The sequence below is a fragment of the Schistocerca gregaria genome, chromosome 5, assembly GCF_023897955.1.
Source record: "Schistocerca gregaria isolate iqSchGreg1 chromosome 5, iqSchGreg1.2, whole genome shotgun sequence".
NCBI lineage: Eukaryota > Metazoa > Arthropoda > Insecta > Orthoptera > Acrididae > Schistocerca > Schistocerca gregaria.
In genome coordinates, this window is record NC_064924.1 from 154,362,372 (window position 1) to 154,382,314 (window position 19,943).

Genomic DNA, 19,943 nt, shown 5'->3' on the forward strand with positions numbered 1-19,943 from the left:
ACTGTGGAAAGAGCAACAAATTTCGGCGTAATCATTTTAACATTTTCGTTTTTCGAGGTCTGCTGATGTTCAAATAACCGTAGATAAAATTGGAATTTACTATCTCTCCATTGGCGCCTGCTAGATTTGTCAGTGACACAGTGACAATTCCATCGTCATCATGTGCTGGATTTAGTTTCGTTTTACGGCGTTGTTTACGTTTAAATATACAACACACGATGTGAAACAGAGTGAAGACAACAGAATTCTTGGGCAGAACTGACCATGTACTTCATGGGGTCGGTGTTGACCTGGCACATGTAGGAGCCGGAGTCGGCGCGCTGGACGTTGCTGACGTGCAGCCTCCACGTGTTGTGGCCGTTGTGCGTGACGGCCAGCCGCGGGTTGTGCGCCACCATGTGCGTGTGGATCGCCAGGATCGCCTTCGAGTCAGACTTGATCCACGCCACCTGCCGCACAAAGCAACACCACACTTGCAACGTCTGCAGCTGAAACAGAGTGCACGTCCTGAAAAAGATATCGGAACCATTATCTGGAATACTCTCCTTCAAATTCTGAAGGTGGCAGGGGTAAAATACAGGCAGCGAAAGGCTATTTACAATTTGTACAGACACCAGACGGTAGTTATATGAGTCGAGGGGCATGAAAGGGTAGTAGTGGTTGGGAAGGGAGTGAGACAGGGTTCTAGCCTATACCCGATCTTATTCAATCTTTACATTGAGCAAGCAGTAATGGAAACAAAAGAAAAATTCGGAGTAGGTATTAAAATCCATGTAGAAGAAATAAAAACTTTGAGATTCACCGCCAGCCGGAGTGGCCGAGCGGTTCTAGGCGCTACAGTCTGGAACCTCGCGACCGCTACGGTCGCATGTTCGAATCCTGCCTCGGGTATGCATGTGTGTGATGTCCTTAGGTTAGTTAGGTTTAAGTAGTTCTAAGTTCTAGGGGACTGATGACCACAGCAGTTGAGTCCCTTAGCGCTCAGAGCCATTTGAAGCATTTTTTTGAGATTCGCCGATGACATTTTAATTCTGTCAGAGACAGCAAAGAACTTGGAAAAGCAGTTGCACGGAATGGACAGTGTCTTGAAAGGAGGATATAAGATGAAAGTCGACAAAAGCAAAATGAGGATAATGGAATGTAGTCGATTCAAATCGGGTGATTCTGAGGGTAAGCAAAATAACTGATGATGGTCGAAGTAGAGAGGATATAAATTGTACACTGGCAATGGCAAGGAAAGCGTTTCTGAAGAAAAGAAATTTGTTAATATTGAGTATAGATTTAAGTGGCAGGAAGTCTTTTCTGAAAGTATTTGTATGGAGTGTAGCCATGTATGAAAGTGAAACGTGGACGATAAATAGTTAGGACAAGAAGAGAATAGAGGCTTTTGAAATGTTTTTCTACAGACGAATGCTGAAGATTAGATGGGTAGATCACATAACTAATGAGGAGGTACTGAGCAGAATTGGAGAGAAGAGGAATTTGCTGCAGAACTTGACTAGAAGAAGGGATCGGTTGGTACGATGGGTAATGAGGCATCAAGAGATCACCAATTTAGCATTGGAGGGCAGCGTGGAGGGTAAAAATCGTAGAGGGAGACCAAGACATGAATACACTAAGCAGATTCAGAAGGATGTAGGTTGCAGTAGGTACCTGGAGATGAAGAGGCTTGCACAGGATTGAGAAGCATGGAGAGCTGCATCAAACCAGTCTCTGGACTGAAGACCACAACAACAACATACAACATATCTACGGTAAAGGTGACCTGCATCAATAACATTCTCATTTAGGTTTTCATTCAACATAGTCGTAAACAAATGTTTTTTGTTGCATCTTTATAAACGTATATACATGTAGAATTTTGGGACGGGACTTTTTTTTAATTCGTGCATAACAAATGTGTCTACAGCCATTATTCTAAGCACCGTCACCAGCACCGTGGGACGCTCTCACTCGGAGACGCCCGGCTCAGGCAAAAAATCTGTCGTGCCCTGAGGCAAGTTCGCAAAATGATTTACATTGCAGTATGCTTGCAAAAATGTTCGTCATAAAAGCTAACGAACATCTCGTGCAGGCTGCAAAACGCATCATATTCAGCTCACCCACGTCAGCTTTTCTCGCCAAGAAGAACGAGGGAATTGCTCCCCGGGAACAATATTGAGTTGGAAGTTTTGTTGATATACGGTTCTTGAATTGCAGACTAAATGTAAGTAACGAAAATACTTTTTTTGGTCAAATTTTTGTCACTGTTTATAAAAGATAATTTTTGGTCACCATATTGGGTTATCCGTTTCGAATTTCGAAAATATAACTTCTCATTTGTGATGAGGACATGCAGTTTTTATGCAGATTGAACTAATAATACATACGAAAGCTCTCACTAAATTTTCAGCAAATTTTATTCGAAGGACAATTTTTCAAAACTGCATGCAGCTTAAAATGTAAACGGTTTGACCTATTAACTTCTGCCTTTGAACCCCCTAAAAGTAAAGACGTTTCTTGAGAGTTTATACCTATAATATATGAAATTTGTTAAAATGAACTATTTTTTGTAAAGCTGTAAAGAGCGAAAAAACCCAGAAAACGAAATCAGACTTCACGTTAGCACGATTTCGTTAAATTTAAGGTTATATCATTGTGGTTAGGTACAATCTCCCGTAAATTTAATGTAGTATCGGCTGATGCTATCTATGTTTGGTTTTACGTAACTACAGGCACCACTTTTTTGTTTTGTGTTTAAAATCTTAAATAAAGTTCAAAGTATGGTCAATCATAATCCCCAATCAGATACTTTGTATGTCTTTTCATTGTCTCAACAAAAATTTCTAAACTTCATATTTTTTTTTTGCTCATGTCAATGAGAACCTTGCCTGAAGGAAAGGAAGTAAGCTTCGCATGATGTATCACTGTCTAATAACAAATCTACAGGACTTCGAAAGACCTGCTACTGTATAGTACAGCAATTATACTTTTACTCAAAGATAATCATTACACCAAACTCACCGCGATTCGTCACGGTCCCCTGAAAGGCCTGGACATGGTTTGTAATAGTGTGTGCCATCACCTCGGATGGAAGTCAATGCTTTGCAACGTGCTCCCTTGCTGGCCACAATGCTGATAAGGAATGCCTGTGGAAGGGTGTTCCATTGACCTACTAGTGCGGTTGACAACTGCTAGATGGTCGTCGGTGCGTGCGGATGTCCTCCAGTACGTCTCTCCATCACATCCCACACGTCCTCGATGGAGTTTAAGTCGTCGGAATGGCAAGTCAGTGTGTTCGACGAATATCCTCTCATCCCAAGAGCTCCTCCACCTACTCTGTACAATGCGATCGCGCATTGTCATACATAAAAAATTTGGTCAGTATCGAATGCACCCCTGAAATGACGCACGTTGGGAAGAAGTACAGTGCCACAATAACTTTGATTGGTGAGTGTACCGTGTTCAAAGATTTGGAGGCAGTATACCTACGCCTAAGCAGCATTGCGCCTCCCAAATAATAACACCTGGATCACCAAAGCGGTCATTTTCAACAGTATTCAGGTTGCTTTTCCTGCTCCCATGTCTCAGCATATGAGGGTACGTCAAGTGTTGTCAAACAGTGCTGTCTGCACCCCAGCAGCCTCTGCTCCCATGTCTCAGCATATGAGGGTACGTCAAGTGTTGTCAAACAGTGCTGGCTGCATCCCCAGCAGCCTCTGTTTCCTCTCACATCAGGCGCCCTCCAACCTACGTAATGTTCACTCGTCTGGTGACCGAGAGAGAGGGAGAATAAACTTTGCACAGCTTGGCAGGATGTGCCGGAGATTGCCAATACTATCTCGCCTAATGACATAGTCGTCTGTGCGGCTTGCGTGGTCATGCTAAACTCACGCAGATCGACATAGGGCCAGAAGTTGTGGTTTTCCCACACTCGATGCGCTTCTTCTACTCCTCGCGCTGCGAAGTGTCGGATTGCACGCCCGCGCGAATGCAAGTGAGACCGAACTGCGGCAATAACGTGTGATAGTCGACGACTCTCGCTTATTCCATCGTCAGACAGATGTAGTTCTCTGCTCTATGCTGTCTGCCAGCTGATACAATGCTCGAGTATTGCACGAGTGAGTTCTACAATTGCTAAATTGTCAAGCACTTCTGACGTCATTAGACAGTACACATTCACTGACAGACACAAATTTAGACTTTAGTAACACATCTCTTACACGTTAATCTTCAGCTTGTAGATATCACAGGGTTTATTCTTCTTTTCTTTCTCTGTCAAAGCTGCACTATTTTTCCTCCATCCCCACTCAGCTCCAGTGGAAAAACCTGTTCTGTAGGCTAAGGGATATCTTCGCACTTATGTGGTGTTTTAAGTTTTTTGGAGTGTCGTACACTGGTTGCAGGCCACGTAAACCCCTGCATGATGATCATTTTTTAAAAACGGCAGTGGTAATTTTCATTACGAATGTGCCATGTCACATGGCCAGGAGTATGATGCAGAGGTTGGAGCAACACAGTAGTGAGTTCCAATTGATGTACTGATCCTCCAACTGGCCAGATCTGAACGTGATCCGACACATGTGGGTTGTGATTGAACGTGGCGTCAGAGCTCATCGTCCCCCTCCCCAGAATTTACCGGAATGTGATGAGTTGTGTGTGCGGATCTGATGCTAATTCCTCCAACAACGTACCAAGGACTTCTTGCTACCATCACATGACGTACCACCGCTTGTGTCCGTGGACATACTGGCTATCAGATAGTCGGTCATAATGTTTACGCTGATCAGTGCAGTAACATCAAGTTGTCAATCACACTGTAGCCACTACCTGTTTAGTGAAGTATCAGTAACGCTTTTTCCATTTAAATGTCATGGTAGTGCTTGTGGTTGGCCATAAGTAATTTTGTGAAGCCTGTTCTTGGCAACATGGGAGATTTTTGTTTTAAGATGTATCTTTTATAAATTATTGTATTATGTGTTATAATAGCCCATGTCACCATCCTCAGTTTCTTAATTATCCATTTATAGCCTTCTGCAAGTAGCGCCGAGATTTATTTTCATACACAGCCATGACAGAGCCTGAAAATCGTTTTTAATTTCTCGATGACTGGGTAAAATGGGAGACAATCCCCTCTCGTCATTCAAATGGAGTGATTCTTTATATAATGTACACTCTTGGCGTACAGTTCAGAGTCTGCATAAGGACACACTGGTTCAGCTCCGTGTTTTGGTGTCACTCCCGCACAAACCAGCTTCCTTGAGTCTACATCTGTTTGATAATAGTTTCACACAACGTTGAAAGCTGTTCCGTGCTAAGAGCGAAAACAAATGATTTGCCCTGCGTCATTGCATTGTCGTCCTGTTTTAATTATCTTACACACTTCTTCTTTCATCTCTCACAAAAGTAATTGTAATTTAGATCTCCGAAAATTCACATGTGAGACGTGGCTGGCTCATGCTATGCATTGGATTAAACCTCGGTTGTTATTTCATGTTTAGTCTACCGCGGTTATCGCGGGAGGCTAAACATAAAATCTCTTTCCACCGGTGGCAGCAGCGATTTGTATCGATATTCGCACTGTGGACTATCTTTGGCCTGGCGCTTACAGTTTCCGGCTGGGCTGTGTGCGGGCATTTAGTCGGTTGGCGTGGAGCAGCGAGGAAATCTCGCAGCGCGTGGTTTGGCTGGCCAGCTTGCGGCCTCTATGCAGTGTCGGAGTGTGTGGTGCTGTTCCCATTGCTACGAGGTTGGTGGCTCACCGATCCTGGAAATGGAACTTGAGTTTTGACTTCATCTACCAGCAAGTCACTACTGTCCACATTGTGTCGTTTGGAGTTCGTTGTTGGCTGTTGGGATTTTCCCGCGAGCAATAACGTGTGTTTTCAAGTTGGCAAATTTTAGCCACCCTCCTGTGGAGTTGAAGTGTACTTCGTTGAATTGAAGTGCACCAGCGGAATCCTCGCCTTGTGGCCGTTAACGTTCCGATTTCTTCCCTGGCCATTGACATAATTTCAAGCAGTGTATTTTCATCGTGTTGTCGCTGTGCAGCATAGTGTGTAGTCTGACGGCTCAGTGTGTAATTGGTTTTGGACGCCAATACCTTCTACATTTTTCCATTGAACTCCCTGTTGTGTGCTAGTCGGGTGAAACGGAGGTGGGTCCGTTGACTGTCTGCCGACTGGGTAGTCGTCAGATCGTCAATGGTTGGGCCAACTGCCTGTGTCACCTAAGCGAGCGTTAGTGTCTGAATTCCAGGCCGACTCTCGGAACTTCTGAGCTCCGTTGGGAGTACTGCCTTTTCTTGTTTGTTCTTGTTGTTTGTGCTTGTATGGCTTCTAGCCAATTTTCAGTTTAAGGTTATTTTGCCCTTAAGGCGACAGATAGTTCGGGCCTTCAGCCTAATTTAAGAATTGTTTTACGTAAAGCCTTTGGCATTTTTTAAATTAATGTTATTGAGTCTTAAGTGTTGGGTCTTCAGTTAACTTTAAGTTGTTTTGCTCCTAAAGTGTCAGGCACTTTCGGCTTTCAGCCTAATTAAGGAACTGTTTTAAGATAAGGTTTCGCCTTTTAAATTTCTGATTTTGGTTGAGCTTTTAGTTATTGGCATTAAGCCGTTTTTAAATTAAAGTGGTCTTGCCCTTAAGGCATGATATTGTACGGCGCTTTCATCCGCGAATTAAGTTCCAAAACTAAAAGTGTTTCTTTTCATTTTCTTGGCTCTTGTAATGTTTAATCAAATAAAAGGTTGTATGTTCTACTGTAGCTGACAGCCGCTTATTTTGGCCCCTTTCCACAACTTAATCTACCTGTCCTGCCCTGCAGGTTTAGCAGGGCGTCTCAACATGGTACCACGAAAAACTGGCATAAAATGTAGGGTATTCTGGTAGGCATCGCCGGTACGGAAATTTCACATGAAGACGACTCATAAACACAAACGAGTTGCTACGTTTCAGGTCGCCTGCATTGGGTTTAAAAATTACGATACTTTTTAAAGTAGCATTCTGAAGTTTTTGAGAGTTTCCACGCTTCGTGTTTCTGAAGTAAGCTGTATACTGGATACTAGATTTGAATAACCGAGACAACGACGGAAAAACACTCACAGCAGTTTCAAGCATCAACTGTACCGGTGAAATTAATCGCGCCCGTCACGCGATCGGAATACCAGAAACATTGAAATCTAATCTTGTCGCTTACAGAGAAAGGTTGCTTTTATCTCGGTCATATTATAGAACAGTACAAAGCCTACAAAAAATTCATATACATCAGTGTCCAATACACATGCGTAATCAAAAATTAGTGAAATTAATGTCATGTGGTACAGAGAAGATTATAAGCTTAAATGGCGGCTCTCACAAATAAATAAAACAAATCGATAGAACATATGGCAAGGACTCTTGGGTGGTTCGTACCTCATTTACACTGTAACTTTAAATTAAATGAGCAGGAATACACTATGATCGCGCCATTAGTTGTCTGCTGTCGGAAGGGCGTGCAGTATCACATTCCCGGGCACATGCGCACCAATAGTCTAAGCGGCAGACATCAACCGTCCTATTGTTAGTGTGGTTATTCGTATCTGAGTTGACTGTTCAGGCTGTTGCGTCTGCTCTTACTGGCATGATTACAAGCTGCTGCGACTGCTCGTGGGACAGGTATGTTAACATGCACGTCTTTCAGTAATCTGCAAGGCACAGACGGAGGCAGAGCTACGAGCTAAGCGACAACAGAGCACCACGAACTGAAAACTAATGGAATAATAAAGGAAAAATGTTCTTTGGCTATACAGGTTCATTCACCATAACCGCTCATCTCAGATATTTTCTGAACTGGTAAATGTTTCGTAATTCTATTTTCACCGAAATGAACTGTAAAATATCTATGTTAAATACAGAGATACCAGAGTCAACTTAGCTTTTTCAAATATGGCTATAGTTATTGCAGCTAATTGTACAATAGACAAATTAAACGGCGCTTCACTCTTCAAAATCCGATACTAAATCCTAAGATTTGTCAGTATTGCACATGGAACCTTCTGGTGTCTTATGAGGAAGTACGTGATTTCGTACGGAAGTAAGAGGAAACGTCATTTGCGCCGCCATGATAAAGATTTAAAAGGGTACTGAAGTAATGAAGCTTCCAATGTCTCTTAGTTATTCACGTGTGTTGACAGCTGGTTAGTTTGAAAAAAAAAAGTGTTATACAAACCGAGAGAAACTAGATGTGCTAGTTCTTCCCCGAGTACATAGAATCCGTGACCAAATTCATAACAACAGTAGAGTTGTAAGCAGAAAGGTATCCCGACTGACGTGTCCGCCATGAATGACAATACAGTGAATGCTCACAATATTTGTGTTCGAAGGACAATGAAACACTACTCAAAGGATAAGAGGAAAGCCTGCAGCGAGCGGAGCGAACGAAATAGAGTTCAGTGAGAATTTTTTCGCAATTCATTTGGGTGGAAACGGGAATACGATATCTTAAACGGTTCAAGCAATATCTGAAGTGGACAGCTTAGGTGAGTCACACTGTAATCTGTGTCTATTTGGAACTGCTTAACATATTCAAGACTTGGTCGCTCTCTCTCTCTCTCTCTCTCTCTCTCTCTCTCTCTCTCTCTCTGTCTCTCGCCCCCCCCCCCCCCCTACCCCCAACCACCTCTACAATTTACCTTTCACATGTCCAAATTAATTATCAGCCTATCTTTTAGTATCGTCGTGCCGTACATGTATTTCCTCCCGGTTCATTATTCCTTATAAGTTATCCTGTTTACCTGTCTAACTGCAACGCTATTCTGTTATAACACATTTCAAAGCTCCTATTCCTCTTCTTGTGTCTACTATTCATCGCCCACGTTCCTATTCGGTAAAAGACCACATATTTTATACAAGGCTACACTCGTGACAATTACCTGCAGAAAAGACTCACTAACACTTATGATATTTTAACGTCTCCCTCTTTTTCAGAGAGGTTTTTCTTGCTATTACTAGTGTTTTAATTCTCTTTTTCCGCCAAAATAGTAGTGTCTCACTTCCTAATATATTTCCTTGACAATCACCAGACGTAATTCGACTACGCTCCACTACCCCTATTTTGGTCTGATGTTCCCCCTACTGCCTCTTGTCACGACGGTATCCATTTTGTACAACTGACGGGCAAAGTCCTTTGTTGTCTCTGACAGTACTACAACGTTACCACCACACTTCAAATACTGTTATTTGTTCTTCCTGAACTTTCATTCTTTTTCCTGCAAATCTCCCGGTTTCATTTACAGTTTGTTCAATATGCAGGTTGAATAACATGTCGCACTCCTTCCTCAACTTCTTCCCATTTTTCATAACATTCAACTCTTCCAGTTTCTCTCTGATTGACTCCCTTCGCAGTTACTACCCGCTGTCATGTCGTTCGACTCTCGTAACTGCATTCTGGTTTGTGTACAGGGGTATTACGTACCCCTTTCTGAACGGCTTACTCTGGTGACAGCAGTTCTGAGACGGCAGAACCCTTACTTGCCTTGTACTCGCCCAGGTGGTCCACGACGCAGGTGAAGCTGACGTCCCTCCCCTGCGTGGCCGTTACGTTGTCGAGTGGCGCCAGGAACACCGGGGCTGGCTCCTCCGCGACCTGCCCTGTAAACACGACAAAATCCGCAAACAAATGCACAACAAAGTCCATGCCGTTTTCAGACCAGTATCTCAATTACATCAAGCATAGTTATAATTCACTCGTCTACATCATCATGGCCGAACAAGAGACGAGTGATTCGAGTGTGCAATCGAGGTGCTCGATGTCTACTGTTCCTATCCCAGAAGAGGGCCTGGGGCAAAACGAGGAGAACGTAACTGACTGGCACAATAGAATTAATCAATTATTGGACTCTAGCATAAAGAACGGTAAAATAAGCAATACTGCTGTCCTGTCCATTAAAAAGGAGCTCGCCGCCTGGGCGATCGCTAGCGCGAAGCTCAAGGGGCGGCTAGAAGAACTTGAAAAGGAAAACGACCGTTTACGTAAACAGCCGACAAAAACATGGGCTGGTGTAGCTGCGCAAGCGGCTCCAAAAACACAAACGCAAACCACAAAAGAGACAATCGCCAAGGTGTCGAAAAGGCCGGACACGGCGGTCTTCTTGAGACCCCTGGCCGGACAAGACACAAAGAAAGTACAAGAAATATTCACCACAACGGTGAACCCTGCAAAGGAAAAAATTAAAATAAACAAAGTTAAGGCAACCAAGAATGTGGTTATTGTAAATGTTGCCACAGAAGAAGACAGGGACAAAATTCTTAATCACACGAAGCTCAACAAGGTAGTGAAATGCGAACCGCCTAAAAAGCGGAATCCGCTGGTGATATTATACGATGTACCTGTGGCAATTGAGGAAAATGAGATATATGAAACTATAAAAGAACAGAACTTTGAGGAAATGAATATGGAAGCCTTCAAAAATGAGTTTAAGTTGCGCTTCAGAACGGGACCCCGCGATCGTGATGTTGTCCATCACGTCGCGGAAGTCTCGGGGAGTATGTGGCGCAAACTGACCGCTATGGGCAGAATTTATGTGGGGTTTCACGCAATTAATGTGAGGGACTACCTGGTGGTTCCCAGATGTCATAATTGCGGTGATCTGGACCATGTCCAAAAGCATTGCGAGAGGAAGCCGGCCTGCTCCAGGTGTGGGGCAGAAAATCATACAAGGAAAACCTGTAGTAAAACAGGGATTTGTATCCCTTGTGTAAGGAGAGGAAAGAAAAGTTGCAATGCTACTGGAAGGAACTGCCCTACATACAGGATGCTCGAGCAACGGCTTATAGCAAGAATAGACTATGGCTGAGTCTGTTCCTGCATCCAGGAAGCCCAAAAGGAAGTCGCCCAGTAAGAGGTTAAGGGATGCGTCGAGAGCAAGCAGATTTAGAGAACTTCTGCGGAAGTTCAACAATGCAACAACTGGAAAAGTGCAAATGGTAGACATAGGGATTCAAACAGACCCTAGTGGGCAGAAGGACGCACCCTCTCCTCCAAGCTGGGGAAGAAGGTCGATTAAAGATCATGAGCGACCAAAAGGGCATCCTGTGGTAGGGAGTTCGACTTTCCCGACAATCATAGACAACACAGCTGATGAAGAAAAAATACAAATCAATGATGTGAGCAGTACGAGTACGATGAAAGATCCACCCTCCTATGGAGGCATGGGAGTGGATCCAAGGAGGATTTACCCAAATTTGGAACAGGCATTGCAGCTATCGCGCCTGGAGGAGCCGGCTGTCCTCACCACCGCTTTAAGGCATGTGGTGCGTGTTGGCCACGAATATGGTAGAAACGTCACCTTTTCGGTAATGGAGGCTGTAGATAGAATACAGCTCAAGACAATGAATCTCCCCACTGACTTTGGAGCCCTGCGTGACTTGGTGAAAAAAGTATTCGAAAGGCGAAACGAAAAATTTGATCTGGAAGAACTATATCACCAGTCTGTAATTACAAATGGAAGGCTTGCACACGACTGGAGTAAGGCCTGGCCAGAGTCGCATATTAGAACATACTTTTCCACTGAGCCTTACAAACGTAGGGCAGATCAACTGTCATAACAGCAGACTAGTCACGCAGGAACTCCGGAAGGTGGTGGAGGAGAGGAGACTTGACATACTCTGTCTACAGGAGCCATACTCTCAAGCTGGACGGATCCCCTTTACAGCTGCCAACTGGCAAATAACTCACAGCACAGGTGAGCCAAAAGCTGCAATCATAATCATTAACAAGGCACTGAGAGTTACAGTGCTTACACAGCTTTCTGATGACCACTGCAATGTCGTGGAGTTGCAATCACCCATCGGGGTATTGTACATCGTTAATATGTACTTCCAGTACGGAAGGGAGATTGATGAGTTCTTAGATAAACTAACTCAGATAACCACGGCATTGCAGGGGCGGAGAATACTAGTCACAGCAGACATAAATGCAAAGTCCCCCCTATGGTTCAGCGGCACAAGAGATGAACGCGGAGAAAAGGCTGAAGAGACCATCATGGCCTTACAGCTTATGGTCGCCAACAAGCAAGGGCACCCCCCTACCTATGCAGGTGGCGGGGGAGAAGGTACCAATATTGATATTACCTTGGTAACGCCCAACGCCGCAACCAAGGTAATTGATTGGAAAGTATGGGAACACATGACAACAAGTGACCACAATCTGATTACCTTCTCACTGGGAGACAGGGAGTGCCGCTGGGACATGGGGTGGGAGCTGCAATTCAATTACAATAAGGCCGACTGGGATCGCCTGGCGAGAGAGTGTGACATTCCGACATGGCCGGAAGGTGACGTAAACGTGGAGCTATACGCCGAAGAACTGGTGAGTGCAGTCAACAGAGCGGTGAAAGCAGCCGTACCAACCAGGAGGAGAGCCATCGCGGCCTCCCCAACACCATGGTCGACAGAACTAGAACAGATGCGCCAGTCTGTAAGGAGGGCTAGGAGGTACTACCAGCGGTGTGCCGTCTGGAGGGAAAAACAGCGATGGCTACAGATCTACAGAGAGGCGAAGGATCATTTTCAACTGGAGCTCAGGGCAGTCCGACTTGCAAGCTGGGAAAAATTTGTTTTAAATCAACTCGCCACAGACCCATGGGGTACCCCCTACAAACTAGTACGGGAGAAAATAAGATCGCCTATGGTGCTGTCCACCGTCAGGAGCGGGGACCGGATGACGGAGACTTGGCAGGAAACTGCCGAGGTCCTTCTCTGGGTCCTGCTGCCTGATGATGTGGAAGAAGAGGATACGGAAGTACAAAGGCTGATCAGGGAGGAAGACCGACAAGATTATGAAAATAACAGTATGGTCTATCCCTTCTCAGAAGAGGAGGTCGACGCCCAGATAAAAGCCCTCAAAAAGGGGAAGGCTCCTGGACCAGACGGTATCACAGCGGAAGTGGTGCAGTTCCTGGCTCCCCAGCTGGTGGCACCTCTCACCAAGTTGTACAATGAGTGCTTGAGACTCAGAAAATTCCCTAACACCTGGAAGAAGGCAAATGTTGTAATACTCAAGAAAGGCCCAGATAAGGACCCAAAAGAGGCCAAATCGTACAGGCCTATCTGCCTACTAGACATACTGGGGAAACTTTTTGAGAGGTTGCTGGCAGACAGACTGGCTGCACATCGTGTGTTGTGTGGGATGTGCGACAGGCAATTCGGTTTCCGGTCGGGGAGATCAGCGTCTGACGCTATCGCCCTTGCCGCGGAGGTCTGTGGCTCAGCCCCGCACAAATACATTGTTGGCATCATGGTGGATATCAGCGGCGCCTTCGACAATCTGTGGTGGCCCTCGCTCTTCTCTCGCTTGCGGGAGAAAGAGTGTCCCAGGCCGCTATATGGTTGTTTTAGGAGCTACTGTGAGGGAAGGGAGGTCTGGCTATCGTCCCCTAGCGGGAGGGTCAGAAAGCAGATTACAAAGGGGTGTCCACAAGGCTCTGTCCTTGGGCCACTCTTTTGGGACATAACAATGGAATCACTCTTAGAAGATCTGCAGAATAGCGAGGATGTGCTAGAGGGCATAGCCTACGCAGACGACCTCCTTCTGTTGGTTGGCGGCCGTAGCCGCGAAGAACTGGAACCGAAAATTGAGAGAGCAATTTCTATCTTGACCACATGGTGTCACAGAACAAAAATGACTATATCACCCAGTAAATCTACATATCTGTTGCTCAAGGGACAACTAGTTAGGAACCCGACGGTGAGAATAGACGGCTCGCCAGTGCTTCGGCGACGTGAGGCCCGGTACTTGGGCGTAATCGTCGATGAGAGATGGAACTATACATCGCATGTTGACACAATAACACAGAGATCCCTAGAAACACTGAATAAACTCATTGGCATAGGACACAAGCGGTTTCACTTACCACCAGACCTAATCAAACTCTATCATAACAGCATACTGACCTCCATTGTGGGATACGCGTCAGGAGTCTGGGCTCACAGGCTCACGAGGGTCATGCCTGCCATGGCCGTGAGGAGAGTGCAGCGGAATATGCTCCTGCGCTCTGTAGGAGCATATAGAACAACACCAGGGGGGGGGGGGGCGCTATTAGTACTCATGGGGCTGTGTCCTCTGGACATTAAAATAAGAGAACAGGCGGCATGGTACTGGGCCAAGAAAGGCAACAGGGATAAAATGATAGAAATAATGGGGATCTACACGGGCTCTAAATCGGAAATTAGAAATAGGGGGGAAGAACTTTGGCAAGAGCAATGGGATGCGGACGAAACAGGTCGGAGAACGCATGAGCTGCTGCCAAATATCAAGGAGCGCTTACAGCTCAGATACTTCAAGCCATCTAGAGGACTTCTGCACTTCCTCACTGGACATGGACCCTATCCAGCATACTTATGCAGATTTGGGAAACGGGCTACACCAGCGTGTGACTGTGGGGCCCCACAGGGCACCCCAGACCATGTGGTGTATGAGTGCCATCTCTTCGACGAAGTAGCATCACAACTCAGACTCCAACTACCAAATCAAGACACGTACCACTTACTCAGGCGCGAGGATCACTTTCAAATTCTAAATAATCTTGCGAATGAGATCTCGGGCAAAATATTAAAGGACTTTCTCAGGAACAACCAAAATTAACCCGAAATTGACAAACACGTGACCAGACCTAAGTGCACCCGTCCCTTTCCGCCGGACGTGGAATTGGCCAGCCGTTTCACGGCTGGGATCCGCCACGCTCCTGGACCAGGAGGAGGGTGCACATTTCTACCGGATTTGACAAACACACTGAAATTGACAGTAGCATAGGAATAGGTTAAGAAGTAGGATAAGTTAGGATAATACCTTAGTATAAACTGCAGCGGTTCAAACGTCTTGGGCCAGCCCGGTGCCAGGGGCATGCCCACTGGGATCAGCTCAGTGGGCCCGGCCACAAACAGTAGGTTTATACTCACGCTGGCACGTGTGTAACGTTGCAGTTAGGTTAAGTAGGTTAATATTAGAAGTAGAAATGCCCATAGCGAAAATAAAAACTAACACTAAAAAGTAGCTAATAATATTACGTAATGAATGCTGTAGTAACTGTATTATTGTATGTAAGTAAAGACCCACTAATGCTTCAGGTGGTGGGTTATTTTGTATCATAATATTGGTTTGAAATAAAGAATTTTTTTTAAAAAAAGCATAGTTATAAACTCATTGCTTTGTTGACACATGAAGGGCTCTGTTCTCGGATTTCTGGATGGCATCCTTTGTGGTCTAGATGATGGGACTGCTACATCAAGCCAATAATTACACTAACAGAACCAATGGGTGCTTCATCTACTTAGTAGTCTAGAAAGTGAAGCAGTTTTCAGCTCTTTTAAGAGGGTGGGGAAATATAAAATGAAATTGTCGAGACGACAAATTCATTATATAAGAAAGGCAAAACACTTTTGGTAAAAATCAGAAAAGGTGCAGAGGAATCTCACTGTTAGATTCAGGAAAGACAGCTGTTAGGTGCAACAAGTTCACTGAAGTCCTCAATGAGAGGGATCATGTTACAGAGTTACAATTTAATAAAACAAGCCTTGTTATCAAATGATCGGGATGGCATACATAACATTTCTTCGGAATTTGTAAAATTAATGGCTCAAGTGGCAATAAACCGAGAGTTGTTGGCATGCAGGGTGCACTCAGCCCTTGTGAGGCAAACTTAGGAAGAAATAGTTCAAATGGCTCTGAGCACTATGGGACTTAACATCTGAGGTCATTAGTCCCCTAGAACGTGGAACTACTTAAACCTATCTAAGTTAAGGACATCACACACATCCATGCCTAAGGCAGGGTTCGAACCTGCGACCGCAACAGTGTCGCGGTTCCGGACTGAAGCGCCTAGAACCGCTCGGCCACAGTGACCGGCGCAAACTGAGGAGCTACTTGATGGAGAAATAGCGGCTCCGGTCTCATAAATTGATGAACGGCCGGGAGAACGGTGTGCTGACCACATGCCCCTACATATCCCCATCCAGTGATGCCTGTGGGCTGAGGATTACACGTAGGCCTGTCGGTACCGTTGAGCCTTCATGGCCTGTACGGGCAGAGTTACTTAGTTAAGCTGATTTGTAAACACACTGAGCCTGCAAATGTACCACCAGACGTTCGGAACAGTTTTGCAAACACAGTGCCGAAGATAGCCAGGGTGGTTGCCAAGGGCGGGAAATATCTCACAATCCACTTAACGTCTTGGGTACCCAAGTTGATCATAAAAATAATGCACAGAAGAATGAAAAAGGATTTGATCGAAGTTCCTCAGAATGAGAAACTAGAAGGAGTGATATGTATATTTTTTATCGACCACTTTCGAGAGGTACGACTGCCGTCTTAACATCTTTAAACGTTTCTGGTTGCACGTAGTGTTCCATACTGTGTTAATTACTCATGACAAGTTAATATTATCTTTGAGAGTATGTCACACATTGTACACAGGTTTGTCAAAAAATTAATTACAGTTTGGTTTGTCTCAAGTCAAAATATACCCAGCTAAATCGCACCTTGTGGAACTTTCAATGTCTACACATGTAGCACTCTTTCCATGCTTGCCAGTTGTTAAAATCCACGTTATGTGGTAAAAGTGCACATTTAGTGCAATGTTTGCATTTACAGTGCGAATGAAACAGATCTTGGAACTTTCTCACTCGAAATATATTTTACAACTCCAGTAATAAAGTTTCACTATGTGCTTCACTTGTCATGTAAATGTAAAAATTAGCATAAATGTGAGCTTTTACTGTAAATTGTGGAATTTAAGAAATAATAAGTGTCAAAGGAGACCTGCGCATACAGACACGCTATGTTCCACTACGTACAATTCAGCTGTGAATATTTTTAATTGTGACAAACCGGTTCGTAATTTTTTTAACAAATTTCCGTGGAATGTGCAACATACACTCCATTAAAATTTTTACCAAGTCATGAGTAATGAACGCACCGTGGAACGTGACGTACAGGCAAAAAACGTTTTTTAGGATCTGGAGATGACAATCCCGCCTTTCGAAAGCTGTCAATAAAAACAGTGTAGAACGCGATCACGGATACAAAAATTTCCTTTAATGGAAGAAAAAATTGAGAGATCAACAGTTTGACTTTGGAAAAGATAAAACGCACAAGAGAGACTGTTTTGTCGAACCGTTCGATAGCAGAAGCAAGATACAAACAAGAAAACTGAAGACCAACAAAACTGAAGACCAAGAGAAACTGTAAATGTAGAATAAGGAAAAATCTTTGAAATTCTCACGAAAGCCAAAAGGAAAAAAATAAGAATGTAAAAGCATTATAAAAGTCTTGGGCTACAATAGCTAAACGAGAAGTATGTAGTGCGTCACCTCTACTATTCAATCTATATGCCAAAGAAGCGACGACAGAAATAAAAGGAATTACAACCCAGGGAGAAAAAATAACAATGACACTCGTAAAATTCGCAGATATTGTTGGTAGCCTTAGTGGACGTGACGAAAATTTCAAGATCTATTAAATAGGTTAAACTAAATAGCACCACAGTGGAGTGACAGTAAAGCAAGGAGAAACGATAGTGATGAGTAGCAACGAGCAAAAGTTGTAGGGAAAGGTAGACATCGGAATATATCCAACTAATAACCGTGGGAGTGTAAACTCTGCCGTTCTGAGATGAACAAGGATGTTTTACCAGCATGGTTGGGAGTGTCAGTGATTGTACTTGTGATAATTACTTATGAAGAAACAGTCACGATCGCAAAATTTCGTATATTTAGAAGGACCGGTTTCGGCATGTACCGTAGGTCATCTTGAGTTTGCCTGCACCATTTGTTGGAGTTGGTGACGTGCTGAGCAGCTGCGTGTTATTTCGGTGTCCGCGGCGTTTCCAGAGATGTCTTCATTTGTCATTGGGGCTCATATCGAAGCGGGACACGTCAAGGCAACTCTGCTCCAGCCAATGTGATTCCAGACCCAAGATGTGTCAGGAGACAGCCGGAGAGAAGTGGGATACAACTCGACTGTCGGCCACCATACCACTCGACAACCACGAGTGATGATAGTCTGGGGTGCCATTACTTTTTATAGCAGGACCTCTTTACTTGTCAGCCGGAGCACCTTTACAGTACTGCGATACGTCGACGATATTCCACGCCGCGTTTTGCTTCCCGTAATGTCAGACACCTCAGGCTTACAGTTCAGCAAGATAATGCCCGCTTTCACACGGTGAAAGTTTCTACTGCTTATCTTCGTTCTTGCTAAACATACCTAGGCCAGTAAGGTCTCTCCCCAGTAGCGAACATCTGGAGCGTTATGGCTAGCACCCTCCAACGATCTCGGGATTCTGGCAGTGTAACACGCCAAGTAGATAGAATTTAGAACGATATTCCACAGGCGTAAATCCAACAACTCAATCAAGGCTAAGCCGGTTACCTGCCTGCAGAAGGCCGATAGGTGGACCAAAGCGTTATCAACTTGATGAATTTGAGAAGCTCTTTGTATTGAATAAATCATACATTTTTTTCTGAAATTGTAGTCATTTGTCTGGCTGCACTTGTGCATCATGTCTACCGGTTTCCGTCCTATTCCGATAATTCCTTCGTGGTGCGTAGTTCCTTTTCTTAATCGTAGTGTCCTTAAAAAACTGGATATGCTTACTGCACCAAGTGAGTACATATATCAGTGTGTGGTGCATGTGCATATAAAGGATAAAAATTTATAAATATTGCATAAACTGTTCTACTCATAACCATCAAACAAGAGCCGTTGGAATTACATTCACCCAGGAAAAACATACAAAAACTTAATACAGCATTTTAAATCATGGGATAAAATCGCATAATAAATTGCCAAAGGGAATGAAGAAACACATTTGTTTCCATTGGCTTGGTTTCTCTTGTGAACAGTAGCACATATTTTAATATAAGAAACGGGAAGTGAGACAAAGGACACAGCAGCATCATCTCAGTCCAGGAGTCATCTGTGGGTGTCTTAGTGTGAGCGGCAGTGAAAAGTGGCATACGTTTTACATTATAAGTGACCGGAAGCAGTCCTGGAGTCACCAGGGGTGTCCTCAGTGCCTAGGAAGTTGTTGGGACACTGGTCTCGTATTCGGGAGGATGGAGTTGCTCTGCCCAGCCATCCTGATAAGGGTTCTCCGTGGTTTTCCTAGATCGCTAAGACAAATACCAGGATGGTTCCTTAACTAAGATCACGGCCGACAACCCGTCCTATTCTCGTAGATTATCTGTCCTTTCCGCTTCGATCATGTTATCCATATTCTATGTTATATTTTCGCATGTTGATTGGCACCGTATAACCATAATAAATACTGTATCATCGTGAGACGATCCTTGGATGTATGACGATAAATAAATAAATAATAGATGAGCTTCAAGAGGACATGCCACACATGAGAGAACTTGCAGAGTCTCTCCCTCGCCGAACGGAGGCCATGTTGCTGTGTTGCTCGGTATGAGCGCGACGTCTACAACGACATCTACATACATATTCCTCAAGCCATCGTACGATGAATGGTGTAGAGTACCCCGTACCATTACTAGCAGTTTACTTTGCTGTTCCACTCGTAAATAGATGAGGGAAAAACTACTTTCTATATGCCTGAATATGACCCTAATTTTTCGTACATTTCTCCGTGACCCTCACGCGAAATGCAGTCAGCTTCAAATGGCTCTTTTCTAACTTTTCTCAAAAGTGATCCAGGAAAAGAACCCTCCACGGACTCCCATTTGAATTGCTGCACCATCTCCGCAAGACCTCCGTGTTATTCGAACCTACCGGTAACAAATCTAGCAGATCGCCTCTGAATTGCTTCAGTGTCTTCTTTTAATCCGACCTGGCGCGGACCCAAACACTTGAGCAGTAGTCAAGCGTAAGTCGTCCTAGCATCCTACATGGGGTCTCCTTTGCAAATGAACTACACTTTCCCAAAATTCTTCCAATAAACCAAGGTCGACCACTTGCTTTCCATA

General features: G+C 44.4%; 1 protein-coding gene across 1 annotated transcript in view; it reads right to left on the bottom strand.

Moving 5' to 3' along the window:
• LOC126272947 (lachesin-like) overlaps positions 1-19,943 on the bottom strand; it is a 384,023-nt gene that overhangs the window by 55,322 nt on the left and 308,758 nt on the right. Inside the window, exons 3-4 of the mRNA XM_049976245.1 lie at positions 9,493-9,608; positions 264-449 (exon numbers count right to left, since the gene is read on the bottom strand). Of these exons, the coding sequence (XP_049832202.1) occupies positions 264-449; positions 9,493-9,608 (302 nt within the window). The remainder of the gene's footprint in view (positions 1-263; positions 450-9,492; positions 9,609-19,943) is intronic.